Genomic DNA, 27,375 nt, shown 5'->3' with positions numbered 1-27,375 from the left:
CATTTCATTTTATTCTCGAGACGATATACATTACAAAGACCGTAACAGTATTTTGGTACATTAGAGACAAGCGAAGGGCTCCATAACAAAGCATGTGGCAAAGCCAGTAGTGCACAGAAAAACAAGAAGAAACGTAAAAAACACAAGAAAAAATGTCACTTTTCAAGGGAGCTCGAAGTCCCTGCATCCTTTTTGCACTGTCATGCTGTGGCCTTCTTTATTCCAGGATGTGGGATGAGCCAAAGGAAGAAAATAAAACCCAAAAGAAACCCTTGGGAACGTGAGATGTGCGTCATGTGTATCCGTGATTACAATATAGTCCCGAAGAGATCAAATAGGTCTGCATTTTAGGAATTTGAAGATTCTGTTTGCTACACATTGCTCACTGTAAAATAATCTGAGCCTATCTTCCCTGGAACCAGCCATAAGCCCTGTTACATTTTGGCTGTGAGCATCTTCCTAAGGCCTCATATTTTGATCATAGGACCTTTGGCCCTGGCCGTCATGACTGAAGGGTTGCTAATTCAGCTAACAGAGACGGGTTGTGAGCCTGCAGCCCTACCAGTATGGGCAGGGCTTTGCATAAAAGGCTTTTATTTTCTGCCCTGTGCTTCCCTTGCTTTGTAGGGTGTATTCTGCTATTGGCATTTTTTTTTTTTTTTTTGGCCTTTAGTTTTATTTTCATCAGTAAAGATCTCTTGAGTCTATGTTTAATCAGACCACTCCAGGCTGGATGCACTGATCCAGTCTCCCAGACACAGCTGGTTTCCTGGATACAGAAGGTTGCAAACCTCCACATTACTGCCATGGCCTCTGCTCAGCCAGTGCCTATGCCGTGCTATGGTGCTGCATGTGATGGAGGGCAAGTTTTCCATGGTGGTACCAGCTGATGCAAAAAGAACAACTTCTCACATCCCGTTCCGATGCCCATCACACATGGACCACAGCTCTAGGGTGGGCCGTTCCACCATACAAACAAGAATGCCAGGAAGCTCCCTCAGCCACACTGGAAGCCACAGACACAGACGCAGGTCACCCCCCTCACCACGCACACAGATGGCATGAACAACAAAAGTGTTTCAGAGATGCTTCCAAGACACAGGGATGAAGGGAAAGATCTGAGAGCTCAGCTCACCCGGTGCATTGAGAGACTGTAAAGAAGAATGCAAGCTCAGCTGGTGGGGTGAGGAACGGAAATCAAAGTAGGATCTCCCGGGGAAGCTGGGTTGCAGATTAAGGGTGGAGGAGAAAGGACTCATTCTACGGAGCGGCAATCTTTCCGAAGGCACTGGAAAAGGGAGGGTCTGCTCTTCTGAGTCTGTGTCTAAATGTAAGATCAATGCAAACCAGAGATCAGAAATCTGCTGGCTGCTGTGCCAGGTTCCAGCCTCTCCAGCACCGCCCCCAACTGTTTTATATTACTCTAACTTTTAGCAATAGAAAAGCATGAAGAAGGGTTTTCCTTTCTGTTAAACGAAAAACATTGAGACTTGGAGGTACCTTTTACCCACTGATGAGGAATTCAACACCCTTTGGGGTGTTTTGTTTTGTTGTTTTTGCTTCAGCTATTCCCCAAGTTACTATGCATTTAACAATGGTTTCTTAAAGGGTTCCTATTTAGGAGATGATAACTTTTAGAAACTGGAATATTTTTTCTTTACTATCAATTTCCCCCAATTCCCAGAGGTTTTTTGTTTGTTTGTTTGTTTTTGTTTTTGTGTTTTTTCGAGACAGGGTTTCTCTGTGTACCTTTGGAGCCTATCCTGGCACTCGATCTGGAGACCAGGCTGGCTTCGAACTCACAGAGATCCACCTGCCTCTGCCTCCTGAGTGCTGGGATTAAAGGCATGCTCCACTAACGCCCGGCTTTTTGTTTTTTGTTTTTTGTTTTTTGTTTTTTGTTTTTTGTTTTTGTTTTTTTTTAATCCAAGAGCACTCAAGATCTGATCTTTGAATGGAGGAAGCAATACAGATTACCCTAGGAAGACAGGCCCGACACCTGGGGAATGAGACCTCTCTTGCTTCTGAATTACTCTCATGTTCTGTGGACACCATTTAACTTGCCTGAGTTTTCTAAATAATGAGCAGAGTGTGAGCAGGGGGAAGGTACACAGGTGGGAAGTTTCTGCTGCTTCTCAGAAAGGCGTGGCATGACGGCCATTATTGCACTAAAGGGAGGTCTCAGGTACCAGCTGGAGTCCTGGTATGCTCAGTTTAATAGAGAAGTACAGATGGCGTGTCAGGCTCCAGACACCCAAGGAAACACGTTCTCATTGAAAAGGGAATTTTGTTTTGGTGACCCAGTGGGAGTTACTGGGACTTGTCTTGTCTTTGTACACAGCCTTTACTGATCAAAATGCTGCACTGTGCATGCAGGTTCAAGCAAAATTGTGTGCTCCAGTGTGTGTGTGTGTGTGTGTGTGTGTGGGGGGGGGGGGGGGGGGGGGGTGGGTGTGGGTGTGGGTGTGGGTATGGGTGTTCGCGCATGCGTATGTGTGCTCGAGCTCGAGTGTAGAATGTAATCCTATCTGGAGACCTCATAAAGAGGGAATACTGCAAGTTTTAATACTGCAAAGCAGCAGCCTCATGTTCTTTTCCAAACTCACAATATTAATGTTAGCTTTTCAGACTTTAGTTTTACCCCCGAGGGGAGATTTAATTTTTCCATAAACCAAATATCAGAGAACAGGATAGGAGGTTAAAGCTTTATATCCCCAAGAATAATATTATAGTGAAGTTTCTACTTAAACTTCATGTAGTTTGGGTGACTTGGGATGTATGATCATTTCTTTGTTCATATATAATAAAATTTTTAAAAAATAATTGTTCTTCACATCTATTTATTTGAGTGTGTGTGTGTGTGTGTGTGTGTGTGTGTGTGTGTGTGTGTGTGTGCTCTTGAGTTCGTACACACTCAAGAGCCACAATCTGCAGGAGCTAGTTGTCTACTTCTATCCTGTGGGTTCTAGGGAACTGAACTTAGATTGTCAGAGTTGGTGGCAGGTGCCTATATCTGCTGAGCTGTCTCGGCCTCCACATTATTTATGTCACAATCAACTTAAAGGGAAACTAACCTCTTAGTTTCATGAAAACATTTGAAATGTGACCACACAGAGCTGCCGGCAGACAGGGGCTCTTTTAAGTTGGAGAAGACATTTGCCACTGTACTTGTGATATTAAAGGTTTAATTTACAAGAGTTTGCTTGAAAGCGTATTCTTAACAGATGTGACACTCAATCCATTATACTGCAGATACTTTTTGCTTTGAAAATGAAGGTAAGATGATGTTTGGAGCATATTGGATCTCCAAGCAGTTATCTGAATACCCATGGAGAGATGTGTACGCTACCCTTCTTGAGGAACACTCACCCTTCATATCCTCAGTGTCGCTCTGAGGCAGGGGTGCTAAGTGCAGCCATGGCTAGTCCTGGGATCAATAGCGGCAATAAGACAGTTTTTTTTGCCCCTGTTCTTTTATGTGGATCAATTGATTGCCTATCAATAAGCCACATTTTCCTTAACTCATCTTACTCTCAAACTTGTCCTCTACCTAAGCAGAGAGGTTCAACAACCATTCATTCTTTGTCTTTGATCTGAGATCTTTCATGCCCAACCAGGTGGGACCTTCCTGAATTTTTCCAAGCAAAATGAAGCAAAACAAACCACACAAAATCAAACCCACCTTGCTATGGAGACCTTTCCAAATAATTTAGAGAGGGGAGAAAAGATCATTTCCACACAGTTCTAGTCAGACTAATAGGTGATCCTCCCTCCATGCCTCTCCCAGGGGGGTTGTTTGATCAGTTGTCTACAGGGCACTTAGGCCACTTAGAAACAGCTGAGGAGGAACCACCACACTTTCCATGAAGTCCCCTGGAGGATGGATCTCTAGCCAGCACCTTGTGTTTGGAGATATTGATTGTATGGCTTGGATATGCTCCTTTCGGGGTTCCACTCCCCAGGTGCTATCTAGGGCCAAACTGGACAGATCACTAGTCCTGCAAGCACTTGACACAGGTCGTCAATCCTCTTTAAATCTTTCTGTTTCTGAGCTAAGTAGATATTTATAACCACGTTTTAACATATGGATTTTCTTTCTGGTCATGTTCCTCTGGACAAGTCCAGAAGCATCGTAAGTACAATATGGCAAGATTGTAAACACTATTATCACTTCCTCATTTAGCCAAAGCATGTTTAACTCACATTGCACATAGATACAACCACCCCAGTGTGTATTCTGTGTTATGCTGTGGGATGCAGGAAGAAAGCCTATTCTACCTCCTCACCTTCTTCTCATCCAAACACAACTATTGATCTCAAGAGCCTTCAGAGACAGCTCCTTGGTTGTAAACATCTCTTGTCAAGACAAAGAAGAATGAGGTTTTTAGTTTTGTTTTCCTGAACACAGACTAGGAAGCTAATATTTGTGATGACGATAATTATCTTTATCTGGCAATAACCAGAGAAAAGACAAGGGTGTCTTGGGACATTGCCACTACGTCACTGCGTGCATTACATGTCTGGTTCTGCCTGGTTGAACTTTACAAGAGTAGAAAAGTGTCTCCCTATGGCTAAAGGTAGAGACTGCACTCACAGTGTGTGTGTGTGTGTGTGTGTGTGTGTGTGTGTGTGTGTGTGTGTGTGTGTGTGTTCTGCCCCAGTGTAAGCCAGCTGTGAAATAATCTTCTCTTGTTGGGATGATTTTTAAAAGGGACAAGGAAGTGCATGAGAAAAGTAGGCTATTTTTTCAAATAAATGATCAAACAAGCAGCTGAAGTCACAATTATGTCCAACTGGTGTGTAATTTATAACAAAAGGTGGCATCTTAAGCTTTCTTCAGAGTGGCAGTAATTGCTGTTGAGTAATAAGAAACAAATGTGTTTTGAAAACCTCCTTTTAAAAGAATGAACCAGCTGTTGGCACCCTGAGGATGGCTGCATACTTTCCTGATCAATCCTCCACTCCAGTTTAGAACACCATGGCATTATTTTTGAGCAACAACCCTCATCAGGAGGCCTGAGAATCCTTACACTTTAATTAGATGCACACTTCCACAGGAACCAAGAGCACATTTTCTACATCCCCAGAAAGGGTTGTGGGTAGACCCAATTCAGTCTTAGGAAAAGTTTTACGAAATTTCTTGGAATGCTCCATGGTGTCAAAATGAAAAGGACAAAACTCTTTTCTGGGCTCTGAAATTTATCATTATCTCTGTCTCTTTCTACGTGATAAAATTTACCCAAATTGGTCAAGTACAATTTATCTACCTTGAGATTTTTGTTCTGGGAATGGATATTCTAATTAAGTTAGTTTTTGGTGAGGTCCAGATGTTTGGAGTCAGGCAAAACAAAGTAGAGGCATGGGAAAAACCATATTCAGAGTACATGTTTTTTTCCACATATGGTAATTTTTCCCAAATATTTAATTTAGTACTATATATTCAGTATTTTAGACATAACTTTTAGGCCCAACAAGATCTTGAAAGAAGCAGGTGGCACCTGGCACCTGACCTGCATTCAATATATAGTTACATTGCTTTACAGCTATACCGAGGAGCGGGACCACAGAAGCACTAATTGCAGGAACTCAGAGTTCTGTAGCTTTACATATGAGAAAACTGAAACCTAGAAAGGCCAAGGAACACATCCTCAGCTGTGGTGGTGTTGGAGACAGCCTGGCAGGATCAGTTCCTAGTGATAAAATTGGAGAGTGACTACGGTTTATTTATTTATTTAATGTCCTAGAAATATGACAAAAAACAAAGTGTATGTCATGGGCCACAAAGTGTCTTCTAATGGCATAGGAGGCCACCTAGGATGAGGGGATAATTTAGTGCCAACCCTGTACTGCATTGAGGAGGAATCTTACCTCTAAATGGGGTTGTTTACCTAAGTGGTGCTTAAGACCTGAAAGGTAAATGAACACTAGCTCCTGTGAGATGACTGTGGTCTTCACTGTTTCCCTGGGGGTGGGGGAGGTTCTCTTCCTCACAAGGTCACAGCTTCTATGGGGTAGGGGAAATCTCAGTACACCACGGTTTAAAACGAAATGCTTGGGCTGGTCTCGAATTATTACAAATTATATCTACAAAAGGATTCTGGGTGTGTGCACCTGAGGCAGCTCGGTTTTCAGATGGATGGAGGTGGATTCTGCCTAACCGCCTAACTACTCAATATTTCAGGATGGTTTCCTTTGATGTGTGGGAGAAGAGGCTGTTACCATGGAAAGGACAGTGTGAGGCGGAACCCCTGATCAGGTTCATGCTAGGGTGATGGCCACTGTGGACATTCCACTAAGGATTAATGTTCTTTTCTTCAGTGTCCAGGGCCCACAACTGTTGGTAGTGTTGGATGGAGTATACAGCCTTATGTAAAACATGGCGCTCTCATATCCCTTATTTCTTTCTCTCTACATTCCAAGCTGAGATATGGAAGGCTAGAAAGCTTCTATTAATCAGTAGTTCTGTGATGGTTTTGGTGTATGTAAGTTGGCTTCAAGCCCCAGGCCTCATCTGTAGTAACTCTTGAGTATCTCATAGATCTCTGATATTCTTTCTCTTTGCCAGTCAGTGGCCATGACTTCCTGCCTAGACATTGGTGGTGCACGCCTTTAATCCCAGCACTCGGGAGGCAGAGGCAGAGGCAGGCAGATCTCCGTGAGTTCGAGACCAGCCTGGTCTACAAGAGCTAGTTCCAGGACAGCCTCCAAAGCCACAGAGAAACCCTGTCTCGAAAAACCAAAAATAAATAAATAAATAAATAAATAAAATAGAGCATCTACAGTAACACTTGTGGGAACAGGACTCTTTGGGTTAATTACTCTGCTGGGGTTGGGGCAGAGGATGTACAGAGACACCTGTCTGCCGGGCTTAGACAGGCTGGACATGAAGCCACTTGCACATCTTACAGCGAAGAGGCTATATTCTTTTTTGACGAAAGTCTACTGTGACCCTGGGAACATCAATGTTCTATTTCTGGCTAGTGGAGGAGACAAGGCAACTCTACAAGCAGGTTCACTTTGGAAGGTGTGTTTACACACCAGGGCAGGCTCAGGGTAGTCTTCATTCTCTTTCCCAAGGTAAAGTGACAAATCTCTAACATCAGCACCGTGGTGTGCTGCACCGGGTGTCTGAAAGAACTGGGTCTGAAATGCTACTTCGCTCCACCAGAAGCTTATTTCCCCGACATGGAACGGGACAGCATCCTCGTATGGTGCAGTAGATGTATTCAGTTGTGAGCATCCAAAAAATGCTCACATCTGAATCCCCAGAAACCTCTGGATGGGTTGCCTTTCAGAGGGAAAGAGACTTTTCAGCCATCCACTAAGGTTCTTGAGATATGGAGACTCTCTTGGGCTGCCCACGTTGGACCACAGTAATTACGAGCGACCTTACGTAAGGAAGGCAGAGTCAGGGGGAGGCTGGAGGATGCTATGCTGCTAGATCTTAAGATAGAAGAAAGGGCCGCAAGCCAGGAAAGGCAGGTGGCTGCTAGAAGCTGGAAATGACAAGAAGACAGATGTTTTTCTAGAATGTCCTCAAAGAACCCAGTCTTGCTGATACCTCACTTGAGATTCTGATCTCAATAAGTCTAAGGGGATATGTGTGTGCTGTTTTACACCGTTAGTTTTGTGGCTACTTACTGCAACAGTAGAAGACTAATACATTGGGTGCATGGGTCCCATCCCCTCAGCAGTGCAGAGCAGGGTGGGTGTTTAGACATTAGTGACAGGTACAGAGGTGTAGCACAGACAGTGTTGTGTTTAACTGCCTTAGGGATGAATAATTTAATGTATGACTTTATAGTGAAACAGAACAGGCGTGTGTGTGTGTGTGTGTGTGTGTGTGTGTGTGCGTGTGCGTGTGCGTGTGCGTGTGCGTGTGCGTGTGCGTGTGTGTGTGTGTGTGTGTATGGGTACATGCATACATATGCATGCACATGCATGGAGGTCAGAGGTGGGCATGTCATTTATACTTTCAGACCGGGTCTCTCAGTGAGCATGGATCTCATTAATTGGTTTAGATCGGGTGGATGGCAAACCCGAGGGATCCTTAATTTCTGCCTTCCTGTATCTTGCCTATGGCCATGTGCTGTGGTGCCCAGCTCTTTATGTGGGTACTGAGAACCGGAATCCAGATCTTCATGCTTGTACAACGTGTACTTTACCAACTAAGTCACCTCCCAGCCCCACAAAGAATCGTTTTTTTATGATTTCTCTGTTATATTTTACTATCCCCCAAATTTTCTGACTTTCATGTAACTGTCATTTTTCCTGGAGCTTTTTGCTGGACAATGAGGGGAGATCTCAGCAGCTTGGCAAAAAAGAAAAATGAAGTAAGGTCTAACAAGGTGGTGGGTTTTGGTTTGTTTGTTTATGTTTACATCATGATGAGACTAAAAAGTCTGAAATATGCTTGACATCCACTGAGGGCTCTGGAGGACATGCCAACTTTAAATGCTCTAGATGGAAAGCTTTCCAAAATGTACTACATACTTTTTAAATTTTCACAGAAAGCACTCTAGATCTGGTGTGTGTTTGTTTGTGTGTGTGTGTGTGTGTGTGTGTGTGTGTGTGTGTGTGTTATCTCTTCTCATTATTTTCCTCCTTGCTCTATGCCCTTGATAGCCTCAACCTCTCTAAAAATTCGGCATCTCTTTTTCACACACGCATGTGTGAATTCATGTAGCACAGGCTCACTTAACTCACCCTGTGGCCAAGGAAGATCCTTATCCCTTAACTCTCCCTCCCAGGTGTTGGGATTACAGGTCTGTGCACCACACCTGGCTCCCAGCCTTTTCTCTAATGTGCTGCTGAGGTCTTAGCAATGAGTAAATGAGTTCACGACTCCTAGGTGCAAACTGGGCACCTAGAAATCAATGGGCCTGGACTTTGTGTCCTTTCTCCCTGCTAACCAGAGACCATTCTTCTTACTTCATCATTTCAAGATGGCAGTCTGGACTGCAGGGAGGCAGCTATAAGAGGAGTGATACCACGTGCTGCTATCTGAGCAAGCTGTCAGAGTGTGCAAAACAGCAGAGAGGCCCCAAATCCCTAAGAGCAGGCTGTACTTTGTGCCATCGCTGGGAACATGGGGCTAAGCTGGTTTCCTGACGTCACTGAGATGCTCTTCTAGTTAGAGCTTTGTAATGATCAAGTTTACTATTGGTATCAGTTCAAAGTAGTTTTTTCCTGGGTACATCACAATTCTGTCTGTCAGATTTCTCTCCCTCTACATCTTTTCTGGGAAGTCCTCCCTCACCTCCTTAGATCTCACTACCCACCTACCCCTAATGTGTCGTAACTTATTTCATGTGGCATTTATAAATCAATCATGATAGTAACTCTATGAACAAATAAGCTCAAATTCTTTCAGAAACATTTTTAGCTTTAGAAGCAACTACCTGTTATTTTAAGTTAAACCTTGAGGTAGTAGAATTAAGGTAATACACCACTCTGGAATGATCAACACTTTCCTGGTATACTCTTATCTGGAAAGCAATTTGGAAACACATGGTAAAAGGCCTCAAAAATGCTCAGAAGTAATTCTACACCCAAGAACCTGTCCTGATGAACCTTCTATACAGAGGCTGGTGTTAAAGAGCAGGTTTTGTGTAGAGGTCTCAATCCTATATTTTACTCTGAGGGAGAAGTAAGGGGCAGCTCCCACTTCCCCAGGAGACCGCCAGGTATGAACACTAAAAAGCTCCCAGGCCTTGAGAAGCTCAGCAGAGTGGAGTCCCAGGAAACTTGTTTTGTTTTTACAGCCAGCTCCTGGCCTCAGGAATATTACCTGTGCTCCACTTCAGTCTCTCCAGATAATGACAAACAAACAGAAGATACTATTGGTTCCAGTAGGCAGAGGGAAATTATGGAAAAATAAACTGAAGTTCCTCACCAGTTCTCAGCCCTGCCTGATTATTTTGGGTGGGGGTACAGTCATCAGACAGAATGAGCCTCAGAACAGTGTGTTAAGAAGACTTGTTACATAATGGTTACACCACTTTTTTTTTTTTTTTTCCAGGCAGTGCATGGCCAGGATAGCATTTCAATGAGTTAATTTAAAAAAAAAATACACAACAAAGTTTATGGGCCTTATTTTAAAATTTCATTAAAATTCTCCAAAAAATTAGGTAATTTATTTATTTATTTATTTATTTATTTATTTATTCAATTATTTCTGTATGGTGTTGGGGGAGGCGCCGACATGCCTGTGTGGACAGAGAACACCTTTCCTGAGATAGTTCTCTCCTTCTACAAATGCATCCTGAGGACTGAACTCGAGGACTCGGGCTGGACGGCAAGTGCCTTTCCCTGCTGGGTTACTCGGTCAGACCCGTTTCATTAAATTTATATTTCTTTTTAAGTCAGGATAATTTGGTTTAGATCTGGGACTGGCCTCATTCATATGTCAGTCCTGGACATATCCCCCAGAAACCTGCTTTCAGGGACTAACCTAACTTGAACTTGTGTAACACTGCTTTTTCCATTAGCTGAAATTATGTGTATTGTTTTCGGACCAATTATCTTATGTGTATGTTGTCTGGGGTATATGTATGTTTCTTTAAGATCCATCCCCTTACTAGCCTGAAGCTCCACACAGCAAAGGAATAGGCCTACACCTTCTACCCACTGCACTTACCAAACTCTCTCTGATAGACAGACAGAAACATTTGACTTTGAGGGGGCGGGGATGATCAGAATTCGTAACAATGCACACATTTGATTCCCACTGTGTAATGCCATGCAGAAGGTTTTGTGACAGTGTTAGTGACAAATGATTTAAACTACATAATATAAATATGCCATTAACTTGGACTTGCTGTCACATCTGAAATGTACTCTTCTTAGATACAGACCTTTGTTCTGAAGTTTGGAAAGAAGTTGATTCTTGCTAAGAAGAATGTGAAAAACTCTTTTCTATCACAGACAAAAGCTAGAACAAATCACCCCCACCCCAAACCAGCAAAACAAAACAAAAACAAACAACAACAGCAACAAACTCTAAAGTAAATGTTGCAGAAACTGTAGAAATAACAGGATAAAGTATAAGTGCAACAGAATTCTCAAATATCTATTATGGCATTTTCTCACCGACTTTTAGAAAACCAAAAAGGATATAACGAGATGGGCTTTCTCTGTCGTAATGGATTGATTGAGTCTCTTTTGCAAAAGACAATTCGCTAATTTCCCCTCACTTCCTAAATCTCGTGTCACTACTTTAAATGAGGGAGAACAAATAGAACAAACCAAAGTATGGAGAAAGTATGTGTGCGAACTTTATTTCATCATGAGCGAATCACTTCTGGGCAGTAACAGAGAACGGTGATATCTACATGATGATCGGGGGTTGACTGGTAGTCACATACATACCTTATATTTGCACATAATATATATAAAATTCATGGAGGAATGGATTTCTACAATACAGTTTCTTTGTTTGTAGAGAACGTGTTCCGTTAGTTTCACTTAGAAAATGACCCCCAAGTCTGTGACTGTGGTACCGGGGATCGCAGGTCCACATCCTGTAACTAATAATAGACACCAGTATCTCATGAACATTGACAGAGACTAAGAAATGACACCTTCCTGCGGGATGAAAGGACAGACAGAAGTACTCAGGTGGTTATGTTAGTAACTGGTTTGGGCATAACTGAGTTCTATAATCTAGTGAGAAGAGAAACAGTTTTCATATAGTTCTATTGACAAATATTAGTAACACTGCCACAGTTTCTCCCTGCTCTGCTTCCACGCGTGTCCCATCTCATCACGCCACCATCAGTGCACTGGGGAAATGTGGCCAGCACCATCAAGGCCATCTGCATTGCTTCTAGAAAGAATTCTTGGAGGCCCTTAGCATTTAGCATGGTATTTCATGAAAAGAGGCAACAGCCCTCAGGCTGGTAGGTCATCCCAGAAGGAAGGTGTTAAATGTTAAATCTGGGCAAAGAGCTAGAAGCCATGTCACTGTCATCTCTGTGGGCACAAAGCCTCTTCCTTGAATAGCTTCACTGGAACTTACCACCCCTCCCCAAAGCGTTGCTTTCACAGCTATGGGTCTTTCACCCTTGCTGTGGGACTCAAAGTTGTGCTTGTTTTGAACCATGTGGACCATTTTAGGGGTGACTGACACATTCTGAGGTTTGTGGAAGGTAGGAGAAAACACCACAGTTCTTCTAGCTAACATCTTGAACAAAGTCAACTTCAGAGATTAGTTGTGGAGGATGCCAATGGGGTAGGAGGTGACTTCCATGATTAAAACAACACCCCAAAGGCTCAGAATGCTTTGGCATCAGCCACACATACCCTTCATAGGTTTAGTCTCATGTGTTCCCGCTGCTTGTAAAATTAAAACAAAAACAAAAACATTAAAGCCTCAGAGGTTATATATACCAGGTCATCAGATGTAAGCCTCTTCTAGACAGATTGTCTCTGATGATCAGGAAATTTATAGTAAAGCCAAGAATCAAGTGTCCTCTAGAGAAACAATGTCATACAGTGGCCCCAGGCAGCCTAACCACCCCTAGAGGGACTGGCAATGACCCACATGGCGAGGTAAAGCAGAGCTGCTGGTCTCTTCCTGTTTGGTGCCCACAGGAAATCTCAGTCCTGGTGCCGATGGCCTGGGCTTTGGGTAGGAAAGGAAATAGTCCAAGCTCGTTAAGCCAGAGTGGTCAACAGGCTCTAGCACCCCACACCCACAGAAAAGATGTTCTAGTTAAACAGATCTAAAGTTGGAAAGAATCTACATCCCAGCCCCGTCAGGAGCGAGCAAGAGCTGCAAAGACATGGACAATCATTTGGGCTAGAGTGGCCATGGGTGTGGCTTGGTGGAGAATGGGAGCCTGCTCTAGAGCCTAAGCGTCTCCATCTTAGACACCCGGGCACATTCAGGCCTTCGTGTTCAGCTTCTTCCACTGTAGCTTAGAGTGTTAGCAAAGGAAGCCACTGGAGCTGCTGATGTGGGATCTCTGGTTTGCTCAATCCACATCTCACGGGCCTTCTAAAGGCGGGAGAGGGACAGCGGCTCTGGGGCCGGAGACAGTGCAAGTCATGGAAAAACTTGAGGGATGTGGCTCTGATGGGGTTACCTCCAGGCTGCCAGCCACGTTAGACGCCGCGTAGTTCCCGCTCTGAGGGATACTGCTGAAGGGCCTTACCCTCAGACGTCTGGAGGACCAGTGTCTTGCTGTAGGGGCTGACTCCTGTTTTGTTGAAGGCCTTGACTCGAGCGTTATATGTGCTGTTGAAGTGAAGGCCATCCACGGTGCACATTGTTTCTTTTCCAACATACACTTCCTGTCAACAGAAAAGAGGACCCCCCTCAGGTGAATCCTGAGAGCGACAAGGAGCCACCCGGCTCTGTGGTTGGAAGCACAGTTTCCTATCCGCCTGATCCAGACATGAATTCTGTGAATTACTGGACTGTTTAATTAATTGGTTAAAGGCCTCAGTTACCTAATCTGTAAAAACAGGGACATTAATACCTACTTTTCAAGACGGGCATGAGAGCAATCTAACTTTAGATTTGTAGTGGGTTCTGTAGCTTAAGAGTGATCCACAGCTAGTATTTAAAAAGGCATAATTAAGCCGGGCAGTGGTGGCACACACCTTTAATCCCAGCACTTGGGAGGCAGAGGCAGGCGGATCTCTGTGTTTGAGACCAGCCTGGTCTACAAGAGCTAGTTCCAGGACAGCCTCCAAAGCCACAGAGAAACCCTGTCTTGAAAAAAAAAACAAAGAAACAAACAAACAAAAAGACATAATTGGAAGTCTGGTTAAGATTCTGCTTATGGTGGGTGTTTATAGAGAACGTAACACCTTTATCCGTCAGCGTAGTTTGTAAAAAGCATTGTAAGAACATGAACACATGAGTGTCTATAAGCTGTGTTTCTAACCTCAGTACCTGTCACAAGGATTATACTCAAAGCCGTTGGAATGCAGGGAAGCGGGGAGGAAGAGTGACATTTCAAAGGCTTAAAATAAAGCCTAGCATAATGCATTTTCAGCATAGGTCTGGCATTTGCTTCCCTCCTCAGTTGTACACTTTGCAACAATCTGCACTTAAGACACAGTTTAAGGTGGCAGCTGCCTGCTTGTGGTCTTGAGTACCCACTGACCAATTTGTCACTGCTGCAGCAGTTAGGAAACCCTGCATTTTACATTAGCTCATCCAGTAATGCTGAACATTGATGCAGAAAAATTACTCATGCATCTTATTACAATGTACTTCTTGTTCCCATAGGTCCCTGAAATAGGGTCTGAGATTTTGTATTTTTAACAAATCCCCAGGTAAAGCCAGTGCTGAATAACGAGACGGGCCTTTGAAGGAGTCATATCCTAACACAAGGATGATCCCTTCTTATGGTGGCTTTGGTCTAAGTGGAAGGGACCCAGATGTAGGAGCCATGGTCTGACAGAAGGAACCAGAGGCTGATTTCTTTTAATCCTGGGCCCTCAAGAGAGAGGAGCCAGCTAGTGTTACGATTCTGAGTGTAATGTCTGTGAAAGAATAGCTAGAAAAGAAACTTAGCTGTGAGAAGATGAGTGGTTTAGTTCAAATGTTAAGTTTTAGGCTGGTTTCAATGTGTCAAAGTTGAAAATTCTCCACAAGTAGAAATCTGGGCCTATGAGATAAGTTGTGTGCATGAAAGAGATGGCTGGGGAATGCTAGGCACACTAGGAGGTAAGGCAGCAGGAGGAAGCGATAGGCTTCGATGGTATCCACATATGATGACTTGTCCATGCCAGTCAACACATATGTAAATAAAGACCTCCCTACCAAATGAGAGAATCCTGAGGAGAATCATGAAAGTATTTAATCCTAGCAGAGGAGGAGAGAGGCCTCTGTAGGCTTTGCTCTTGGAAGCTACTGGCCCAGGTTTTGCTATTGACTGGGAGAAAGCCTCATCTTCTGGGGCTTGAGGTTTGCTTTGGAGAGATTCTCCTCTTTGTCAGTCCTGAGACGGGTCTTGGTACCCAGAAATGTAGAAAGCAAGCTCTGTGTGTGCGTGCGTGTACATGTGCGTGCGCGCTTGTGCACGCACACACACACACACACACGTGTGTGATGGCTATTTGGGTTGTCAATTTTACTACATTTGATATTAAATTAAAACCCCAAAATGACTGGGTCCACCTGTGAGAGATTTTTGTTTAATTAAATCATTTGAAGTGGGAAAACCCACCTCTAATCTGGGCCATACCTTCTGCTGGCAGCCTATATAGATGTGAACAGGATAGAAGGTATCCTCTCTCTTTGCCTGCTTGCTTTTGCCCTCACTAGCAAGTCCATTCCATCATTGGCATAAGAACCTACTTCTTCAGGATTCCAGTGTAGACTGAAGACCAGTGTAGACTGAGACATCCAGCCTCATGGACTGAACAACTACTGGATGCTTGGACTCTGTTCGCAGCCAGCCGTTGTTGGGTTAGCTGTACCACAGCCTGTAAGTAATTTTACCAAATCCCCTTTCTATATATTTATAGAGTCAAATCTATAAGTTCTGTGCCTCTAGAGAACCCTGACTAATACAGTATGCTTGAGACAGAAGCAGGCACACACAGACAGGCTGCCACATAGAGATCACAAATCTGTGGGCACCACAGCCATGTGGTGATTCATGTCTGCCTCATATCCAGAGGGAACCATGAACTTCCCAGAGTGGTTAGTATTCCCTTGCCTTGTGGTTGTAATACTTTTTGGGCTCCGGTTCTGTCTGATTAAAGGCTTGGGGATTGGGGGAACGACTAGGGAGAGATTTACTAGGGAAGCTCTCTCAGCAAGGAGGCTGTAATAGAAGAGCTTGCCAGCTAAGAAAAGTGTCAGTCCAAAACACTAGAATCTGTCATAGCAGAAACAAGGCTTCGGCAACGGTTGATGGTATTATTAGCACTAAATCATGATAGCAATAGTAACAGCCAGTACTGCAGGCTCATCAGGGATGCAGCAGCCTGCTGCTTTCCCATATATGATCTAATGGACTCTAAGCACCAAAGCACCACATACATGCTGTGGTGGTTTGAAAGCCCCTGCCCAAGGGAGTGGCACTATTAGGAGGTGTGGCTTTGTTGGAATAGGTGTGGCCTTGTTGGAGGAAGTGTGTCTCTGTGGGGGTGGGCTTTGAGGTCTCCTATGCTCAAGCTGACACAAGTTGCTTCTGCTGCTTGCTGGTCAAGATGTAGATTTTTTTTTTTTTTTTGAGACAGGGTTTCTCTGTATTGTTTTGAAGCCTATCCTGGAACTTGCTCTGTAAACCAGGCTGGCCTCCAACTCACAGAGATCTGCCTGCCTCTGCCTTCCTAGTGCTGAGATTAAAGTCGTGCGCCACCACCGCCCAGCTGATGTAGAACTCTTAACTCCTTCTCCATCACCATGTCTGCCCGAATGATACCAGGAAGATAATGGACTAAACTTTCGAAACCATAAGCCAGCTCCAATAAGAGTTGCTGTGGTCATGGTGTCTCTTCACAGCAATAGAAACCCTAACTAAGACACATGTTATTGTCTTTGACTCCTCACTGGCAGATGCTCAGAGAGACAAGAAATAGGCTCTGTCACACAGCAAAACTGTCTTTTTGAAAGGGCAGGATGATTTGACAGACCCCATCCATCTTTGACAATACAAGACAAGAAATCGCTGCCGGAGTGGTCCAGCTCCAGCAGAGATGGGAAGACCATGCAGTGATTGCACAGCAGGTCTTCTGCGGGAGTCCCTGGCATCGCTTAGTAAGTAAGTTATCTGCTTACCCGGAACTGACCACCGCTTCCATCATCCAGCTCCAGAATGTATCCTTCGGCGGCCACAGTGGAGAGAGGGGGCTGTTTCCAGGACAGTGTAGCACTATTGTTGTGGGTGCAACACTCCTCCAGCTGTAGGATGGGGGTTGCTGGGACTGGAGAGGAAGCTAAAGAGAAATTAGTGCAGTTCTAGCTTCTGTTGAATTACAACTGATTCATTAGCTTATAATGAGAAGCTTCCCGCTGGTAAGGAAGAGGTCTGGAAACACACACACACACACACACACACACACACACACACACACACACGCACGCACGCACGCACGCACGCACGCACGCACGCACGCACGCAGTCTGTCTATCCATCCATCCATCCATCCATCCACCCATCCATCCATCCACTCACTAGTGGTCTTCCAGATATTGTGGCCATAAACAGCAACAGCCATAGACTTTTGAAACTTGGTACCAAGGGACACAAGCCATGTCATCTCAATTTGAAACTTGTGAAGAACCTGACATTATATTCTCATGGCAGCTGTAGCTTAGAACAGTGAGAGGTCAGGCCCATTGCTTTTTAGGAATAGAACAAGTTGGTTAGGAGCCCAGGAGCAGATCTGAGTGTGACAGGGGACTCTTGATAGTTCCAAATCTTGTGAGAATCAGCTGAGGTAACAACCCTTTATAATGTAGATGGATTCATTCATATTATTTAAAACTATTAAGTAGCTGAACCTTCAGACACACGGACATAAAAATGCTGGTTGGCAATCCCGGTTCCTAACCTAGGAACTCAATATCGGTAACTGAGAGCAAAGTTTTAGCAAACATTTTTTTTAAAATTAAGTATTTACTTTATTTTATGTGTATGCGTGTTTTGCGTGCATTTGTACATGTGCACCCCTTGCGTGTCTGGTGCCTGTGGAGGTCAGAAGAAGGTGTCAGATACCCTGGAACTAGTGTTGCAGACAGTTCTGAGCCACTGAGTTGGTTCTGGGAGCTGAACTCAAGTCCTCTGCAAAAGCTAACAGTGCTTTTAACCACTGAGCCATCTCTCCATTCCCATATATATATATATATATATATGTGTGTGTGTGTGTGTGTGTGTGTGTGTGTGTGTGTGTGTGTGTGCGCCCCAGAACATTTCCCCCAACCTTGTATTTTGATAACAGGAGAGAATTTTCATCCAGGTAAATTTAGATGAACAAGTGTTAATTATGGAACACCTGGTGTGCTGCATCACAATTGGACTTGGTGTGTCATGCCCTGAGTTAAATATGTTCCTGTCAGTCATTCCAAGCAGTGTTGATTTAACATCAGTTCAGGAAACAGGGTCTATGGTGGGTGACCTAGGAGACAAAAGCATCTCCAATGTACGTGATGTGAAGGACAGAACTTTCAATGAAACCAGATCCAAGTTGCTAAGTCAAGCATTCAATAAACCAAATTAGTGAGTGGTTAAATGTAGGTGACCATTTTAGGTTGGGAAGTCTTACATTTCAACAGCATAAGACAGAATCTTCCAAGAGACTTGTGGCTTTTGCAGCCATAGGGGACCCAGTGCATCTGAATTTGGAGGAAAGGAGAGAAACTCATTGCCTGGTTTAATAAACTCCAGGACTAGATGGAAAAGGGAGACAGAAGCAATAACTCCCAAAGGCTGTCATGAGCATCCACACAGAAACAGGCATCACTTGGGTGTTGCTGTTGGGAGTGGGAACAGCTTGAGGTCTATTAGTGTGTGAGGTTTTTGTTATTAAAAACATGTTTCCTTTATAAAGGAATGCATATTTTATATTTACTGTGGAATTTAGCCAAACTGTTTTCCAGAGGGCTTCTGGAGACATGGATGAATTTCCCTGGGATGTTTATTCTGTTAGGTCTATTATAAATCCATTCCTTGGACTGTCTGTCTCATTAGCTCATATCAATCTTTCGTTTTCCTTCGTTCATGCTGCAGGCAAGTGTACACTTCACCAATTACAAAATCAAAGAACAAGATCACAAAATGATTTCAACTTAAATCCTACGAATGCCTGCAATGTCTGAGCAGAAATGAGAATCTTCATTAGACAAAGGCATCACCAGGTGATTAATTGAAATAAATGATGCCACATGTAATTAAAACACTGGAACTTCATTTTCAGTCCCTAGTAGAAAGACTGGAAGAATAAATAACTTAGAAATAAAACTGCCACTAATGTTCAGATCTCATTATAGTCTCAGACTTAAACAGTAGGAAAATGAACAAAGCAGGTGTGGGGGCCATGTAGAGCTACACAGAGACACCGGCATGTCTAAATTGGAAATCTACTGCATGTTTGACTCTGTTTCTCTGTGTGCTAATAATCATTCTTTTCATTTTCATCTATTCCTTATTTACCCCCAAATGATGTATATAAAAAGCAAGCTTGTCAAAGTTACAGTCACATTAACTAAGACTCAGGGTTGACATTTAGAAAGAAAATTTTTATGGTGGGTGTTATCTTACCCTACTTCATTTTGAAATGAAATATGAAATAAATACATGGTTTACAAGAAATGCAAAGTATTTTCAATCATTCTGCATTTTAAAGATTGGCCATGGATATAGCACAACAGTTTCAGGGCTGATGTCCAAGAATGTTTTATTTTATTGAAACTTTTGTGTCTGGGGCTTCCCTAACTGTTTTGGTCTTTGTATCTTGTGTTCATTCTGGGACATCTTTGGCTTTCCCTTTGTAATCGGTTTCTCTTGGTCTGATCACAATTGTAGCATTTGTTATTCTCTTGGCCTATAAACACAAACTACAGACTGAAAGTTCTTTTGGATACAAAGTACTGTCTCTTGTGCTTCTGTGGGAAGACTGGTGGAGGTGAGGCTTGGGGCTCTGTCTGTTCTGCAACAGTGCCTTCTAATGTTTTCAAATATCATCATTTGAAGGATTTAAGTTCTTCTTCTAATTCTTCAGGCCACGAACACTAACAACCCTCCAGAATTCCTCTGTGAAATTAACAGCAATGTGGTGAGGACAAGGGAGAAAGGAAGCCGGACCACAAACCCTAAGGGACACTTTACGAATACGTGGGTGGTAAGAGGCTTGCATGCGTTCACCTATGGGATTTTTCACAGCCACCCTCTTCTCACCTCTGTTTCATTCAAAGAAACTGAAAGCCAGACAGGTTTCAAGGTTAACAAGTGGTGGGACTGGATCTGGAGGTTGGGAACTACTGCTCTGGAGGAAGTGCGTGGCACTTCTAGGAAGTTATCACTGGTCCACTAAGAAAGACTGTCACACACGTTCTGAGGACAGTCATTTCAGCCTCCAAACCTCTGCATGTGGACAGACTGCCTGTGCGTATGTGTGTGTTCACCCATCCCTGCCAGCCCTCTCCTGGGGCTCTTTCCCTGCCACACAAAGGAGAGTCTGTCTGTTTAGATCACTCTGTCCTTGACTATGTCCTTGGGACATAACAAGGGCTGTTGCATTCAAGGGGAGTTAATGATGATTAATTTGTCCTCATGGGAGCAGAGGCACTTAAAGGAATTAACAACCATTGGGTCTATGTGCTAAACAGCTGGTGGAGTTTTAGGTCACAATTTTGTCCTCGTATGGATTTAACATGGAGACAATCGATTTTAGCAACATGTATTAAAATGCTCTGTGTGCTCACAATTCTAGGATAGTATTCTTCAGAGAAAGTAGATGCCTGAAACCTGTTCTTACCTGCACAGCAGAACCTCTGAAAGAGTACAAAAGGACTCTGAAAACTCTACTCCCATGGCCCAGGAGAGAGTGGGTAATACCAACTGAGAATTTGGAAAACTATTCTTAAAATGATCTCTGATAAAAGCAGGAGATAAAACACGGCATGTCATTTTTATACAACTAAAGACAAGGAGCCCAAACATAACTCCTAATGGTTGGAAAGAAGGTGAGGTGGGTTACTTAAAATATTTTGTGTTTTTACTGTGTCCATGTAACATCATTAGAAAAACACATCTAATGACATTGTTATTTCAAAATGGGTAGATTGTGTTAATATTATTCCAAATGCTTTTTAATTTGGATCTTTTGTACTTGGACTTAGGATGCAGTTTGGGGGAATATTTTTACTGACAAGTTGTGAAAGGGCAGTTCATTGGGTGGATTAAGAGTTACTGTAGACAATGAGAGAGTTAACCATATACTATGAGCAGCTCTCCATGTGCTAACAAATATCCCAAAGGCTGGGGGGGGGCAGGGAGAGGTTCAACTGCAGTCAGTCACCTTATACTGCATCACGACCTTTGGCTTTTTCTTTTCATCACAAATATTTGACAGGTTAAAAATTATTCAGACTGAAAAGGGCCAGGCTCTCGCTGAATTGATTAAACTTAATGAACACAAAGCAAGACACATAAATTAACAAGGCAGAGAGAAAATAATCAAATTGAATTAAATTAAGATGAAGTGATAAACAGAAATTTTGCTCTTACACCCAATGGTCTTTTCTACTAACGCCATAAAGAATTGTCCTGGATGTCCTGTGTGTCAGGCCAGTCGCCACACTTAGGGGCATTCTGCATTTTAGCCTTCAGTGTAGTGGCATTCTCTGCTGCCTTGTGTACAGACTTGAGCAGTGTGCACACAAGGCTTTTCTACTCTTGCCTCTGAGTGCACTAAGGGAACAAGTGACTGTTCTTGGAAATGTGGTGTGCTATGCTGAGCTCACAGACCTCAGTTCCAATACCGGCTGCAGGAACTGCTGCTCACTCTAGGCTCATCCTGCCACCTGGACTGCACAAGGGGTGGCTGGGTGGACTAGCCTCAAAAGGCAGAGAGTGTGGGAGCAGACTGCTCTGCCAGCCGACCAAAGCATTTTAAAGTCTCGAGGCTTTTAACCTTCTGACTTCCCTTCCTTCTGCCCTATTACCAAGGTGAATTGGGTTAGTGCATTTCCCCACCCTTCCACCAAAAGCCTTTACATTGCTCTTTTATGATGTATTTCTTCCTTCATGCTACTCGAGACATAACTTTTTAATGGTTTCATTTTGTTGAAAGGATTGGAGATAGGCAGAGGCTGACTAGGGGAAGTTAAGCTGGGGCTCTATATTCTGCAAAAGATAGTTTGCTGACTTTGCCATGTAGGTGTCAGAGAAGATTTTTAAACAGCAATAAAAGATTGCTGCAACACACACACACACACACACACACACACACACACACACACACTGTAAACATATGAAAAGAAATTAGCTATTTCTCCAAGAAGCTACACTGTTCCACAGAACAGATTGGGAATGATGCTAGTGTGCTCTGAAGATACTTCTGGGGTGGACCCAAGCCCCACCCCTTTCTGTAACTTAGGCTTCCAGTGTTCCGTTTCCTCAGCTGATTTGTAGAGCTGTGAGAACAAGTGGTAGTGTAAAAAAGTCACCTGCACTTGGGAGAATGCCTGGTTTGGATAACATTTCATAAATGCCCTCACTTTTTATTACAGCAGGACATTTTAACTTCCGATCTATACGTCACTTTAAAAGTTGGTTAAGGCACCATCTCAAAGCAACACCTATCAATAAAAAATGAGGAGCGTGAGAAACCAAGAGCAAAAGGTGGTGAAAAGGAGGCACATATGTAGGGAGAAACCCTGGATACCTGTACCACTGACCACGCCACTTTATCCTCACAAGTGAGGATAAAGAGCAAGGAGGAGAGGCACTCTCGAGAGGCGTGTGCTCTCAGGTTTAGGCCAGGTCTCGGAGGCATCTGGTACTGGGCTTCTTGAAGTGCCAATCTAGTTATCTGCTCCTCATGTGAGTATCCGTCTTAATAAACATACCAGTTAATAACCTATCCCACGTTCGATCTTGTTCCTTTTCACACATAAGTGCCAAACAGATGGGCAAATTCACCCACACGACAGCAGAAGTACTGAAACTTCTCTGGTTATAGGATTCTGTCTGATAAGTGGAAGCAGGTACATTTTTCCTCCCTAACATCTACAGTTTGGAAAGCATCTGCTTTTAGAACTCATTTATTACGTGGATGCTTAAATGAAGAGGTGAACAAGGCAAATCAATGTCTCCAGCTAAGAAAAGATTTTACTTTTGTTTTTATTATGTGCATGTGTGGGGTTTGTGCGTATGAAGGCAGTGCCCAAAGAGGCCAGGAGAGTTGAGTTCCTGTGGGGCTGGAGACCCAGGTGGCTTCCTGCCCTGCCTGATGTGGGTCCCGGGAACCAGACTGGCCCTCTGCAAGGGCAGCAAGCATTCTTAACTGCCAAGTCTCCTCTGCAACCCTGAAAAGCACTGTTTTCATTTTTGAATTGTTTCAAAGGCTTACATCTTCTTTGTTTGATATGGTGTCTCACCATGTAACACTTGTTGGCCTGGAATGTGCTGTGTAGGTCAGATTAACCTGGAACTCACAGGCCTCTGCCTCCTCAGTGCTGGGAGCAGGCAATGTGCCACCAGGCATGGCCCAGTTTCTTCAGTTTTCAAAAAAGGTCAGAACGTGTTAACATGGTAAAGTTGGGGAACACAGCAGTGGTTGTGGGGGTGAGTTGACATGTGATGAAAAGCTGCCTTTCTGGTTAGTTCTTGAGACAGAATCTTACTATGTAGTTCACACTAGTCTGAAATCATGATCCTCCTGCCTCTGCCTCCTTATCATAGCTGGGGTCAGAGATCTCCACCTTTTCATCTGGCTTTGAAATAATTCTTTATTTTGATTGTGATGGTAATTGTATGAATCTACATATGTCATAAACATGCAGTTAAATAATCAGAAATAATCTTCAGATGGATTAGTCACACCACCATAAAAAATACCATTGCATAGCTGGCTTGTGTTTTTAATCATAATCCTTCTGATGCCCAACTTAAAAACAAAACAAAAAACCCAAAACTTCAAACAGACCGTGCCATATCCCTTAGTTCTGCAAGCTAATCTTAAAGCTTATCTCATTTTCATTTCTCTCAAAACCTCCAGCCATCCTCTCAGATTCTCCTTCATCTATGCTCAACATCTGTTTGCCCTCTCCATCTGAGAGGACACTTTCATTTCAATGCCAGGTTTCTGTGACTTTAAACACTATTTAGGGGTCACTTCTTGTGGGAAGGTCTTAGCTGTGCATGGTGACCTCCCTTCTGACTGTGTTGTTAGTGGCTCTGCTGCTGACATGTGAATTCTCTGGGTCTCTTTCAGCTTACACAGCTAAAATGGAGATGTTTTCATTCCCCGGCAGAGGTGAGAGTTACTCTAGATTTTAAAAAGATTTTATTCAAGTGTGTGTGTGTGTGTTTGTGTGTGTGTGTGTGTGTGTGTGTGTGTGTGTGTGTGTGTGTGTGCGTGCAAGTGCGTGCAAGTGCCCTCAGATGCCAGAGTGGGCATTACAGATGAGCTGCCTGAAGTGGGTGCTGGGGACTGAACATGGATCCTCTGCAAGAGTAGCCAGTTCTCCTTTTCTTACTCTTCCCCTCCTTCCTCTTCCTCTTCCTCTTCTGATCCTTCGTTTTTAGACAAAGCCTTGCTATATAATTTTGTCTTATCTGGAGCTTGCGATGTAGATCAGGCTGGCCTTGAACTCACAGATGTGCCTGTCTCTGCCTCCTGAATACTGGGATTATAGGAGTGTACCACCAAGCTCAGCAGCAACTGCTTGTAACTGCTGAGCCTGTTTCTCCAGTCCCACTCTGGATGCTATAACCTTCATCCCAGGGTCACCCACAGTGCTTCAAGCAGCAGCGTCTGCTCAGGACATCGTGCTGACACTGGGGATGCAAGAACTCACCTTTCACTTGCACAAAGTCCAGCTGGTGAATGGATTGCAGCAAGGGGCTGTTGTCCAGGCTCAAGTCAAAGTCCGTGGTCATCCTGGGAGTGAGTGTGCCTTTCCCCCACTGGTCCTCAGTTAAGTGGACACGCCTTATGAGGGCGTCTGAAATCTAATCACATCAAAGACCACAGCCTAAGAAACACAACATCACATTCAAACCACAGCACTGCTCCTGGACTCTCTGTAAGCACTGCCACCAAACCGTGAGGACCTCAAGCCCTTCCTATCTCAGTGTGCTCTGTGAGTAAGACTGTGTCACTACTAAGGTAGCTCACGGTTTCTGAAGCAAATTTGAACATGTTTGTTGAGTTGGAAGGAGGCCACTACAATTAGGGCTTTTAGCTGATTAATAGATGTGCCTGGGATATAATCATGCATTTGTTACTGAGCTTCCAAATGCTGACAGCTCTAAAGAATGTGATGCAATGGAAACCAGTTTATCCTATAGGATCCAAGGCTCTACCCTTCTGTTTCAGGGTGTGGGCAGCCAGACAAAATTCGGAAATGGGGTATGCAAGTCAGAGAAGCTGCTACATATCCTCTTAAATCTTAACTGCTTCATCTCCATGTGACTGTCACTTGATTCCTTATAAGAGACCTCTTTCATTACTTTCTTTTTCCTTATTTAAGAATTACTTATTTATTATGTATACAGTGTTCTGCCTGAATGTATGCCTGGAAGCCAGAAGAGAGCATCAGATTTCATTATAGGCAGTTGTGAGCCACCATGTGGTTGCTGGGAATTGAACTAGGGACCTCTGGAAGAACAGCCAGTGCTCTTAACCACTGAGCCATCTCTCCAACCCCTCTCCTTCCATTTCCTACATTCAGCTCCATCTGTCACTCTTGACTGGCTGCAGAACATGAATTGGGAGAGATGAAATGTCCTAGATTAGTAAAAAGACTCCTTGTCTTTGGTGTCAAAAATGTAAGTAAACCCCAGCTTATAGCATAGATTAGCATAGCATTTTATAATTGACAATGAAAAAGAAGTCAAAACCAAAACAATCCCTCTAGCACCACTGCAAAACATAGTGGGGTTACTGAGCAGAAGGAAGGGGCAGCAAGGCAGGACCTTGCACACAAGGACCCCTGCTGACAAAACTGTCAGGGAGGAGGCCCGGGATTCCCAGGCAAGACAATACTCTCTTCTTTGGAAGAAATGACAGGATTAAGCACAAGAACAAAAGTGTGCTCCCCCCACCCCGCCCCCTCAGCCCAGGATGCCAGAGACAGTGTTCTGTAGCAGGCTCTCCCACACTCACTGGGGATGTAGGTAGGTTCTGCTTTTGAGGGACACATGGTAAGTCAGGCTGCTGGATGTCCCAGCTGTGTGTCCGACACTCACACAGGGTAAGAGACATCTGAAATAGGAAGCAAAGCTAATAAATACGGACCTGCAGAAAGCCACTGGGATCATTCTCCTTAATCACTTCCAAGCAGTACTCCATGAGGCCCGTGGTCTGGCGCAGTTTCACTGTGCAGTGAGAGATCTGGTCCCGAACCACCTGAGGTTGATGAGGAAACAGAAGGGTAGGTGCAAAATGGCAGAGGTAGGAGGGAGGCACACTGGGACTTTGGGAAACTCCCTCAAAGCAGAATCCAAGAGAATCATGGAAATGGACCTAAATACTTTGTGCCACTCTCTGCACGGACAACAGCTCTGGCTAACAGATGTGGGTGGTATTTATAGGAAATGGCTAACAACAGGACCCTTCAGAAAAGATTGTGGAAGTCACAACATTGAGGTTAGAACTCTGTGAATCCAGTGACGTTGGCGCATCAAAGTCTTGCGCAGGACCCTAAAGGCATTCATCTCTGTGGAAGTTGACCTTCCTGTGAGCTGCTCTTGGGGTGAAGACATGAGCTGTCTGTAAGGGAGCTACAGCTTCCACAAGGGCAGCTGTGTGTCTACTGGCAACGCTCACCCTCTTTCCTGGTCTGCTATCTCTTCTACAGGGTTTCACCATCTGAACCCCAAGGACATTCATCATAGTCTTTTCTAGAGTGCACTGGACAGCCAGCTGGAGCCTGTACAGCATCGGGATGATGGCAATAAGTGAGTTAGAGAAAGATGACAGGTGCAGATGGTCCCACTTAAGAGTCATTTGGAGAGCGCTTTTCAAGTCGGCCCCAATGGCTGACCCGTGAGTCTGCTTTCTTTACCGTGCATGCTGCCTCTAGGATGTTCTATACCCAGGGACAAAGGCATGAAGCTTCTCCCATTAGAGGCATTCACCTCCATAACCTTTGCACAGTGACCTGAATCCAAGTGGCTTTTGAAAAAGGGAATGAAAGCTCAGATTTCCCACGAACCTCAGACATATGTTTCTTTGATATTTGTACATCTTTGCCAAAGCCCTAAAATTTCAATCTTTTGGATTTTATGTATAATATGGAAAATGTTAATATTTATTAGAGATTTTTCCTTTGTTCTTTTCAGTTTTGATTATCAGTTTACTTTCTACTAAGGATTATTACACCTGTTTCCTGAAGGAGTCAGAAAATAAATGAAAACCATCTCAGTAACCTGATGTAAAAATCTAATGTACTTTGGCATTTCCTCTTAGTGTTTCTCTGGAACCAGACTTACAGTTGCAGTCTCAACATTTGACATTTGACCTCCCCACACTCAATACTATGGCATAGGAATTTTCCATGTTGCTACCATCAGTAACTGTTATTGGCTGTGTAATATCCCAGTTGGTGGATAATAACATTATCCCTATTTCTCTGTTATAGGGCATTTGACATCTTCATAGTTTTCTACCAGCCCATTAGCTCACTTCTGGCTTTATTCTTGTATTGTGATAATTTTAGGACATGCATGTACAGAA

The 27,375-nt window shown here is 43.7% G+C and overlaps 1 protein-coding gene across 5 annotated transcripts in view; it reads right to left on the bottom strand.

The window, feature by feature from the left end:
• LOC100765785 (E3 ubiquitin-protein ligase TRIM9) overlaps nt 1-27,375 on the bottom strand; it is a 99,796-nt gene that overhangs the window by 7,648 nt on the left and 64,773 nt on the right. For 2 of the 5 annotated variants that reach the window (XM_035445276.1, XM_035445277.1), the window contains exons 4-9: nt 25,936-26,046; nt 24,494-24,647; nt 16,748-16,905; nt 13,158-13,296; nt 12,304-12,336; nt 1,136-1,324 (exon numbers count right to left, since the gene is read on the bottom strand). In XM_035445276.1, coding sequence (XP_035301167.1) covers nt 1,136-1,324; nt 12,304-12,336; nt 13,158-13,296; nt 16,748-16,905; nt 24,494-24,647; nt 25,936-26,046 — 784 coding nt within the window. The remainder of the gene's footprint in view (nt 1-1,135; nt 1,325-12,303; nt 12,337-13,157; nt 13,297-16,747; nt 16,906-24,493; nt 24,648-25,935; nt 26,047-27,375) is intronic. The other 3 variants (XM_035445280.1, XM_027418193.2, XM_035445278.1) reach the window with 2 other exon arrangements.

This window comes from Cricetulus griseus, chromosome 5 (assembly GCF_003668045.3).
Source record: "Cricetulus griseus strain 17A/GY chromosome 5, alternate assembly CriGri-PICRH-1.0, whole genome shotgun sequence".
In the NCBI taxonomy this organism is placed as follows: Eukaryota; Metazoa; Chordata; class Mammalia; order Rodentia; family Cricetidae; genus Cricetulus; species Cricetulus griseus.
This window is presented reverse-complemented; position numbering and strand designations above follow the sequence as displayed.